The sequence below is a fragment of the Acinonyx jubatus genome, chromosome B2 (assembly GCF_027475565.1).
Source record: "Acinonyx jubatus isolate Ajub_Pintada_27869175 chromosome B2, VMU_Ajub_asm_v1.0, whole genome shotgun sequence".
NCBI lineage: Eukaryota > Metazoa > Chordata > Mammalia > Carnivora > Felidae > Acinonyx > Acinonyx jubatus.
The window spans coordinates 103257339-103268169 of NC_069385.1; the positions used below are offsets into that span (position 1 = coordinate 103257339).

The 10831-nt window shown below is 35.1% G+C and overlaps 1 protein-coding gene across 2 annotated transcripts in view; it reads left to right on the plus strand.

Moving 5' to 3' along the window:
* Positions 1–9569, plus strand: part of MMUT (methylmalonyl-CoA mutase) — a 35145-nt gene extending 25576 nt beyond the window's left edge. For both annotated transcript variants that reach the window (XM_015071153.3, XM_053222702.1), the window contains exons 12-13: positions 3475–3642; positions 9241–9569. In XM_015071153.3, the coding sequence (XP_014926639.1) occupies positions 3475–3642; positions 9241–9369 (297 nt within the window). In that variant the 3' untranslated portion in view covers positions 9370–9569. The remainder of the gene's footprint in view (positions 1–3474; positions 3643–9240) is intronic.
* Positions 9570–10831: the final 1262 nt, after the last annotated feature.

The window sequence follows — 10831 nt, forward strand, 5'->3', positions numbered from 1 at the left end:
AACTGAAGATTACTTTCAAAGATCTCATCGTACTATTTATTGAGATTTGTCTGATAATTTGTGGAAAAGGTAGCACATCAGATTGATGAAAAATGTTTTGAAAGGGAAATCAACCATCAGAGTGAGAGCTTGATTCATAGGTAGGTTTTCTTTTTAGTTACTCTCTAGTAGTATTTTATTTAGTCACAGAATCTTTGACCCAACAGGGTAATAATTTGTTAGAAGTAAATGAAGCTGAAATTCTCTATAGAATGATACAACTTTAATCTTCTCTACAAAATATCTTTGGTTGAGTACATTGTAATAACTTCCATAGTAAAAGTTTTATCCACTACATACTTATTGATCATCTACCAGATGCAAGGTTCTGAGTTGAATAAGATATGATTTTTGTCTTCAGGGAGGTTACAGGCTCCTAACAGAGAAAGATTTACTTATCAGTAAACACAGCAGAGTAATAATTACTGTAATTAACATTTGGACAAGGAACTTACCCAAGTATCCTAGGAACTTATGTTTGAGCTGTGCCTTTGGAAGCATAGAGAACAAGGTAGGGAAAGGCATGCTAGGAAAAGCATTGGCTTGAGCAGAGGTGCAGAGGTACAGAGCCGTGAGAAAGCCTGATGCCGAAGGTAACTGTAGGACGTTCAGTAACATTAGAATACAGTGCTTGGGGTGGTGTGTAGATTACAATTATATGCCATTCTACGGAGTTTGAACATTATCCCAAAGGTGTCTAGGTAGAGTGACAATCAAATTTATACTTTAGAAAGCTCACTTTCCAGAAAAATCACTTTCTTAAGCAGATTGAGAGGAGCTTCCTAGATGCAAGGAGTCCAGTTAAGATGTTCAGTAATGAGTGAGAAGCAATGCAGACCTTACCCACAGGCAGTGTCAGGGTCTTAGCAGAAGTTGGCCAGGATCGTGAAGAAAATTTAATAAAGGTGTTATTTATGGGGAATGGAGGTAGGCTTAAGAGAATCAGCTTATGGAACATTCAGATGAAGACAGCCATGTAAATTGGATATACATGTCTGGAGCATAGAAGAGAGGCCTCTATTATAAATAAGATTTTGAGACTTCTCAGTATGTAAATAGTACTTGAAACCATGAGAACTCATTTAACTTCTCATGAAGAGTGTGGGTAGCAATATGAAAACTTGAACATTAAAAGGAAAAAGAGAAGGAGGCAGCAAAGGAGGAAAAGGAAATGGAGTGAGTAGTGGGATAAACACTAAGGAGGAAGGAGAATTTCAAGGAAAAGGAGGTACTATTATTCCATGCTGTGGATGAGTCAGCTAAGATGAAGACTAAAAAATTGATTACATTTTTACAAGTAAAGAAATAACCTTCCTGAAGAGGCACGCCCTTTGTAGAATCTCCCATAAGAGTTTTCCCTTTTGGATTTTTAAATAATACTCTAGAGTGTCTAGAAGAAATTCAATTAGCCTGAACTTATGGAGATATGTCCTTGAACTGTGTTCGTAGGTAAGTTTATAAATACATTTAAGGTAGGTTTTGTTAAGCATCTCAAATATATTTTAAATTAAGTAAATACATATATTGAGATTGCTTTCATTCTTCCTTTAAGTTGACTACTTTCTCATTCTAGTGTTTTATTTATATGCTACTTCCCTTTTACTTCAGCTTTTTGTTTGTTTTAAATATTGACCAAATATAATACATTTCCAATATTTAAAAATTAGCTTTTGGGAAATATATATATATATATTTTTATAAAATGGAAGTAATTAAAAACTATGGTCATTAATTGGCACTTAAAAGAACTTTTCAAAGAGCTAAAAGTTTATTTCCCTATGGCATGCCATCTATAAAAATATAATTTGCCTTTTAGTACCACAAATTTGTTAATATAATACTATTTCATTTAAAAAAAAGAAAAACTTCTCTGTGGATGAAGGTAGAATCCTGTAGTTCTGTGTCTGATTTCATTAAAATTAGATTTAAAGTTGGAGCGCCTGGGTGGCTCAGTCGGTTAAGCGTCCGACTTCGGCTCAGGTCGTGATCTCGCGGTCCGTGAGTTCGAGCCCCGCGTCGGGCTCTGTGCTGACGGCTCAGAGCCTGGAGCCTGTTTCAGATTTTGTGTCTCCCTCTCTCTGGCCCTCCCCCATTCATGCTCTGTCTCTCTCTGTGTCAAAAATAAATAAATGTTAAAAAAAAAATTAGATTTAAAGTTTTAAAATGTTCACTATTTATTGACATAAAATACAGTTTAGTGTATCTAAGCATAAAGCATGGAACCGAATTAAGTGGAATTTTAATCTAATACGTTTTGGTAACATGGATGATATGAATGATCAATCATGTGTAAGTCAATTAGGTTTCTTACTTTTAACAACTCAATATCAACAATATGCACATTTTCTTAATGGTTTTAATTTCATAGGCTATATTTCTCACAGACTAGGTTTTACCAATCTGCTATGTGATTTTCTTAGAGATACTCTTGAATATGGCTTCATTACCAAGAGTGTAGAATCTTTTGTTTTCACACTGAAATTATGAGGCTTAAAATATTGCCAAACTAAGAAAATTCTCAGATTTTGGTAATTTTTTTGAGCTTATTGTGCAAGTGGTTTCTGAGATAGCCTTCTCCTTCCCCAATTTCTCAGTTTACAGTGTATTTACAATGAGAAACTTGTATGTGTCTTTTATATGAAGTGATTTAAATGCATGTAAATTATTAAGAGCAAATGTTACAGACTCATTGCAGGGAATGAATATGGTCCTGGGTAACTCAATTCATAATTGAATACATGAAAATATCCTTTATGACTGTGTATGCCACACTGGTTAAATCCAGTTAATGCGTGAAAAGCAGCCTTCTTGATACCATCTCTTTTCTTGCTTATGCATTTGCCTGGGTATTATAGCTCCGTAACTAGTTTCTAGCGTTCTTAGGTTATTTCGATTCATATGTTGCTGTCAGTTCAGCGTCTCCGTGGGAGACGGAGGTCCTGCAGCTTCTTAGTGTGCCATCTTGCTAACATACCTCTTTCCCATTCTACTTTAAAACCTGAGATTCACTTTTCACATTGAATCGTATGTTTGGTCTTTTACCTCTTCATAGATACTATAACATGTTGTCTTGTACTGCATCACCACTCAATAAATGTTGATAATGAAGACAACAGATGTATTTTTCAAAAATTGTAATGAATAGATAATGTATTTCGCCTATATTCTTTGTCTTAAAAGTTTTGGGGGGAACTATATTTTGATGTAACAAATCTAATTGATAAATTCTAGGGCTAGAAGCGATACAGCCCTGCTGTTTATTGCATCAATTGGGTGAGTTGGTATTTATGATTTGAGAATGGTGAAATATGAGGTTATAGTCACTTCAAGACTTTTAATGAGGAAAACCTTGGAATGCTAATTTACTAGGTAACAGTTTTAAAATACTTTTTGGAATAACTTGATGATTTGTCTCTTTACTTTCTAATTGTTTAGACTCCCCGAGAAGTGGCCCAGCAGGCTGTGGATGCAGATGTGCATGCCGTGGGTGTGAGCACGCTCGCTGCTGGTCATAAAACCCTAGTTCCTGAGCTCATCAGAGAACTTAACTCCCTTGGACGGCCAGATATTCTTGTCATGTGTGGAGGGGTGATACCACCACAGGTATTTTTCATCGCCTGTATTTTTCTAGTGCTATGATGGGAATCCTGAGTAATATTAGTTTATATGTAGTTCCAATTTACTGTATACTTTTGCTAAAGATAAAATTGTTGTAGATTTTGATCTAAATTATTTCCTGGTGATTTTACTAAGTAAATTGTAGTAAGAATCCAAAAGTGGGCAATGTATTTTCTGATCAAACTATCTTGTAATTCATTATGTATAATTTAACTTAACAGTATGCAGAGCTTCTCTTTATGAGAGAATTACCTCTTTGCAAACTAGTAACCTAGACAGAGATGTACTTCCTTCATATTTGGTATAGAATGATGGAAAAGGAATAGGATAAAAGTAATAAAATTTCACAGCTAGAATAGAGAAGAATGGTAAACACACAGTGCATATATCAACTCCTCGCCACAGATAGAGTGAGCACTCTTTGTCCTGGTAATGAAGTGAGTCCTTTAGTTAACCAGTCAGAAGCACTTGCTTCTGTTGTCTTAGAGTAGCTACCTTGTTCATTTTTTTCATGTTTCCATCCATACATACTGCCTTAACTCAGAGCTGTATCATTTACATGGTCTTATAAAACCTCTTTTTCATTAAAGCTAATTTGATTGGGGTATAGTTTTCTTAGAGCCAAAAATATCCTAATTCAGAAATAAATAGAATCAGCCTGTTCTGAAAATTATTGGCTGATTGGGGAAGAGGTGATTCTTGAACAAAAATGTGGATCCCATTAGAAAAGGAGAAATGAATGCTAGGTAACAATCAATGATGTCAATTAATTTATTAATGGGGTAGGGGGATACTTTCCACATATTACCTTATCTATCAGTTAAAATAATTAGTTAAGATCTAAATTTGGTCTGTTTCCAATCCAGTTTTTCATTATGTCAAATTTTCTTTTTTTATTGAGAATAGAAAACATATAGAGGTAGAAGATATATGTGATTGCTCTAAGTAAATAATTGATAGATGCTACAAAGACAGTAGCAGAAATTCTTGGTGAAATATGATCTTATGTAGAGGTCTACTATTTTTTTTCCTCCATACCACTCAGAATATACAATAGTTACTTATATACTACTTATGAAATCAGAAAATATATGTATGAAGTTGTGACACTGATAATAACATAGGACTAGCAAGCAAGCTATGTTATTTATTCTTTCTAACAACACTATACTGAAGTGATATAGTCAACACAAAACTTTGTTAATTGCCTATTATTTTCACAAATATAGTTGACTATTTGGGAATATAAAGGATTTTTATTCTTTATTGTCTGTGTATGGAAACTTATATCTGTATTGCAGTTTTAGAGTCTATAATATCTAAGCTCTTAGACATGATATTAAAACTTAAGAACCAAAATAGTTAAGCTGCACAAAATATTGAAATTGAAATATGAGTTGAGAAAAAACAGAAACCTGTTATCTAAGTGAGCTGACATTTTCAAGAAATATATTTCACACAAGTTGTGTTAACCCTCTGGATATTTGCATTACTCAGAACATTTGTAGGTATTTTAGACACTTTTTTTTCCCTATGAGTTTAAAGACTAAAGATTATTTTCTGTAATGACATACTTGTGTGTTAATATGAGTATCCTTTATAATTGTAGCAATCAACATTTACACATTTTTTTCACTATTTTCAGTAAATATATAAAATAATGTACTTACTCAGTTGAAAGTCATTTAGATTTTAAATTAGGAAGCACTAATATATAGTAGTTAATCAAGCCGACTTAGCCACTGCCACTGTGGAGCTCACCATTTCTGCAGCCTGATCAAATAAATATGGTCTGTCCTCACCAGTATGTATTGCTATAGTCTGGATTTTCTAACCTTCTTAAAAGCAGTGGCTTCCAAGTATTTTCAGCAAGGTTAGCAGCCTCGTGATGCCTACTTCTTTCATGAAGGAGGCAATATGATACTCCCGGCCAGTTCAGTGGAGGATGTTTTAAAATACCAACTTTTTTTTTTTTAATGTTTATTCATTTTTGAGAGAGAGACAGAGACAGAGACAGAGCGTGAGCAGGGGAGGGACAGAGAGAGAGGGAGATAGAATCCAAAGCGGGCTTGAGGCTCTGAGATGTTAGCACAGGGCCCAACACGGCGCTCAAACCCACAAACCATAAGATCATGACCTGAGCTGAAGTCCAACACTTAACTGACTGAACTACCCAGATGCCCCTAAAATAACAACTTTTTATTTGAAAATAATTCCAAAGTAATAGATAATAAAAATAGTACAAAGGACACCTGTATACCCTTTACTCAGATCTACTTGTTTCTCACATTTTATCCCCTCACTAAAGTATATTTTATAAGGCTGTGTTAAGGCTTAGGTAAGTCAAGAAGCCTTTCTCCATTTGCAATATTTCACGGTCCTCTTCCAGGTGAGCTCACCTTCCAAATCCACAAGTCAGGTGAGAGAATAAATGGTTCATAGCATTACTAGGAAAGATAGAATGAAATAACTTATCCATTTGGCCATCCCCAATTTGGAGATCATTGTTATTGTTTCGTCAAGTTTTTTTATGAAATCTTAAATCTATAGCACCTGCCCAAGAATAATGATGTGTTTGAGGTATCTTTAATGTGTCAAATGTTGAGGTTATAAGAATGATTAGAAATGTTCTCTGCCCTTAGAAGTTCAGACTTAGAAGAAGAAAAGTTAAATAAGATGTGTTAAGTACCATTGAAAACTTATAATATTGTAAGAGTATTACAGGGAAATGAAAGAAACAGCAAAAAAGTCATCGGGGATAATTAGCATGACCATTTAATTTATCATCTAAATGTGACCACTTTTGAGAACAAATATGGGTGCTATTAAAAAGGGTGCTGTAAAAACAGTCTAATTAAAAAATGAGCAGAGGATCTGAATAGACATTTTCCAAAGAAGACATACAGGTAGCCAGCCAGGTACATGAAAAGATGCATCAGGGAAATGCAAATCAAAACTACAATGAGTTATCACCTTACACCTGTTAGAATGGCTATTCTTCTTTCTAGAAGGAAAGAAATAACAAATGTTGGTAAGATGTGGGAAAAGGATACCTTTGTGAGTTGTTGGTGTGGATCAAAACTGATGCAGCCATTGTGGAAAACAGTACGAGATTCTTTAAATTAGAAATAGAACTGCCATGGGATCCAGCAATTCTACTTCTGGGTATTTATCCAAAGAATATGAAAACACTAACTCGGGGCACCTGGGTGGCTCAGTCGGATAAGCATTAGACTTCAGCTCAGGTCATGATCTCTCAGTTTGTGAGTTCAAGGCCCACGTCAGGCTCTGTGCTGACAGCTCAGAGCCTGGAGTCTGCTTCGGATTCTGTGTCTCCCTCTCTCTCTGCCCTTCCTCTCTCTCTCTCTCTCTCTCTCTCTCTCTCTCTCAAAAATAAATAAACATTAAAAAAATTTAAAAAAAAAAGAAAACACCCAAAGAGATATATGTACCCTCTGTTTTTCCTGCATTATTTACAATAGACAAGATATGGAAACAACTTAAGTGTCCATCCACAGATGAATGGATAAAGAAGTGGTATATATATACCATGGAATATTATTTGGCCATAAAAAAGAATGAGATCTTGTCACTTGTGAAAACATGGGTGGAACTAGAGGGCATTATGCTAAGTGAGATAAGTTAGACAAAGATAAATACCATATGATCTCATTTATATGCAAATCTTTAAAAAATGCAAAAACCGAAGCTCTTACATACAAAGAACAGATTGGTGGTTACCAGAGGCAAGGGGAAAGGGGATGGGCAAAGTGAGTGGAGGTAGTCAACAGCTACAAATTTCTAGTTATGAAAATAAATAAGTGATAGGGATGTAACATACACCGTGATGACTATAGTTAATAATGCTGTAGGGCATGTTTGAAACTTACTAAGAGTAAATCTTAAAAGTTCTCAACACACATACACATGCACAGTTTTGTAGCTATGTGTGGTGATGGATGGTAACTGGACTTACCGTGCTGATCGTTTTTCAGTATATATACAAATACTGAATCATTATGTGGTACACCTAGAGCTAATACATTAAATGTCAATTACACCTCAATAGAAAAAGGACTCCTAAAAACAAAGAGGGTACTGCAACAATAAGCACAAACCAGAATGTCCTAGGATATGTGATCACCCTTGTGGATAAGGATCAGGGATTTAGAGGATATCCTAAAACTCAATATTATAGCTACAGATACTCCAACTTCTAAACAGACTACAGCCTGGAGCAGTATTTGTGTCCTGGGAATCTTTTCACTCAGACTGTTTAAAATAAAGTAACAAATAGCAACAGCAACATGGGAGAATTTGTTTTTAAATGAGCTAATCTTTGTTTACAGAAAATCTGATTTCTTCACAAAGCCAAATTCAAAGCAGCATCATTCACCCAAAGAAAACAAAAACACTAATTAGAAAAGATATATGCACTGCTATGTTTATTGAAGTATTATTTGCAGTAGCTAAGATATGGAAGCAGTGGGGTGTGAAGGGTTTCATTTTCAAAAGAAATCATTATGACACCTAAATATTTTTATATACAAATATATGGCTGTAGTCTCACTGAAAAAGATTCAAATTGTATTGAATATGTGTGCGTGTATGTATGTGTATATTAAAAACATGGAATATTACACAGCCATAAAAAGGATGAGATTGTGCCATTTATGACAACATAGATGAACTTAGAGGGTGTTATGTTAAGTGGAATAAGTCAGACTGAGAAGGGCAAATACCATATGATTTCACTTATATATGAAATCTAAAAAAATATGTGAGTGAATAAAAAGCAGAATGAGACCTATAAATACAGAGAACAAACTGGTGGTTGCCAGAGGGGAGGGAGTAGGGGTTGGGTTAAATGGGTGAAAGGGAATGGGAAATGCAGGTTTCCAGTTATGGAATGAATAAGTCAAGGTAATGAAAGACACAGACAGCATAAGGAATATAGTCAATAATATGATAATAGTGATATAACAGGAAAGATGATAGCTACATTTGTGGTGAGCATAGCATAGTGTATAAACTTGAATCACTACTTTTTTACACCTGAAACTAATATAACATTGTGTGTCAACTATACTCAAAAAAAAAAAAAAATTAACAAAATAAAACACTCCCCAAAAGAATAATATCACCATTCATGAGTTGCAGACAAAATACCTTAGAGGAAATAAATAGCCTTATAAGCTCAAACCTATAATGTGATACTGAATTGAACACAAATAAGGACAAGTAGTAAAAATTTAGGTGAGAGAAATTATACGGCTTAGGGCTCAGAAGTTCTCAATCAGTGGGCCATACAACTTCCTACCACATACCACACACTGGGATATTTGGAAAAGGGGCAGAGTATGCTTTGTTCTTTTAATGACTTCGAGTACAAGGGGTGCTGGCAGCTATTATTAGCTATCCCAGTGAAGGAAGAATTTTTCAACCCCAGATGCCATTAGTGTATCAGTTGAGACAGTTGGGGACATCAGGGACAAAGAAAGGGCAGCATTTATTGCCCTTTTGTTTCATTTCCTTGAAATTAAATATTGTCTCTTTTATTAATTAAACAAATTCTTTCAACAGGATTATGAATTTCTGTTTGAAGTCGGAGTTTCCAGTGTATTTGGTCCTGGGACTCGAATTCCAAAGGCTGCCGTTCAAGTGCTTGGTGATATTGAGAAGTGTTTGGAAAAGAAGCAGAAATCTGTGTAACATCCTCTTTTTGAGTTAGCTTTTTTTCTAGAATAGTGTTTCAATCATGGTCAAAGAGTAAAACTGTGTCTTCAATTTAATTCAACCCCTGATACGTACTTTCTTAAAACTACATTAAAATACCTGACTTAAGAATTTTGTGATGTTATAAGCGTGTATGTACAGTTTCACTTTAAAAATTAAATATACTTCAAAACTCTGTAATACATGCTCAGTACTTCATCAGAAACTCTAGACAGTGGTATTATTTCAGAAAATCATGATATTTATTTGAAGTATTTCTTACAAAACTATTTTTCTATTTAAAAAAAATTAAACTTTACCCTCCCCCAAATTTCTGATTAGTCTCATTCTTCAGTTTATCATTATATTGACTTGAGCATGATAAAATAAAATTGATATATGAATAAAATAATTACACCTATCTTGGAAAAAATAAGGAAACCTATTTATGTAGAGAAACATATTGTGGTTGTGGTCCTCAACCAAACTCTACCAGAATTATTTCAATAAGAATATTAAGTTAGACCCAAAAGTTGCAACAGGGGAGAAATGGCAGAATATTGCTTCAAATCTGACTTTACTTTCTTCTTGGGCATGAACATGTGACTTTGTTATTGCTGGGCTTGGCTCAAGACCAGGAGAGTGGATGCTTATAAATATTTCCTAAGATGAATGTGCTTAGGTTGTTAATATATGACTTTCTCCTGAATGATGTTGTAAGCTGGGAGTATAGAAGCTAATGGTACAGTCCAAGGCTTAAGACTTGATAACCAAGGGAGTGCATGGTGCAAATCACAGCCTAAGGGCAAGAGAAGCTGATATGAAGTGTCCCAAATCAGTTAGTGAGGCAGAAAATAAAAGGGGTGAATGCCTCCCTCCTCTGCCTTTTACCTGTTTTCTTTTTCTTTCTTTCTTTTTTTTTTTTTTAAGAGAGAGAGAGAGAGAGAGAGAAGTGGGACTCACCCAAAGCAGGGCTTGTGTTTTACCTGAAGCAGGGCTCTTGCTCACCTGATGTAGGACTTGAACTCCCAAATCACAAGATCTTGACCTGAGCTACCCAGGTGCCCCTTTTGTTCTATTCGGGTCCGCAACAGATTGGAAGATGCTCGCACACGTTAGGGAGGGCAACCTACTTTATTAAACCCACTGATTCAAATGCTAGTCTCATCCAGAACCACCCTAACAGACACTCCCAGAAATAATATGTAATCAGGGCACCCCATGGCCAGTCAAATTGATTACCTGTTGTAAGTACCTATTACCTAAAATTATCACGGAGCCCTTGTACATTGCTGGTGGGAGTGTACAATGTTGTTGCTACACAATTTCTCAAAAACACTGAACAGTTACCAAACAGTCCAGCAATTCCACTGCTAGGTATATATGCAAAAGAACTGAAAGTGAGGTCTTGAATAGATACTTGTGTACCCGTGTTCATAGCACCTTTATTCACAATAGC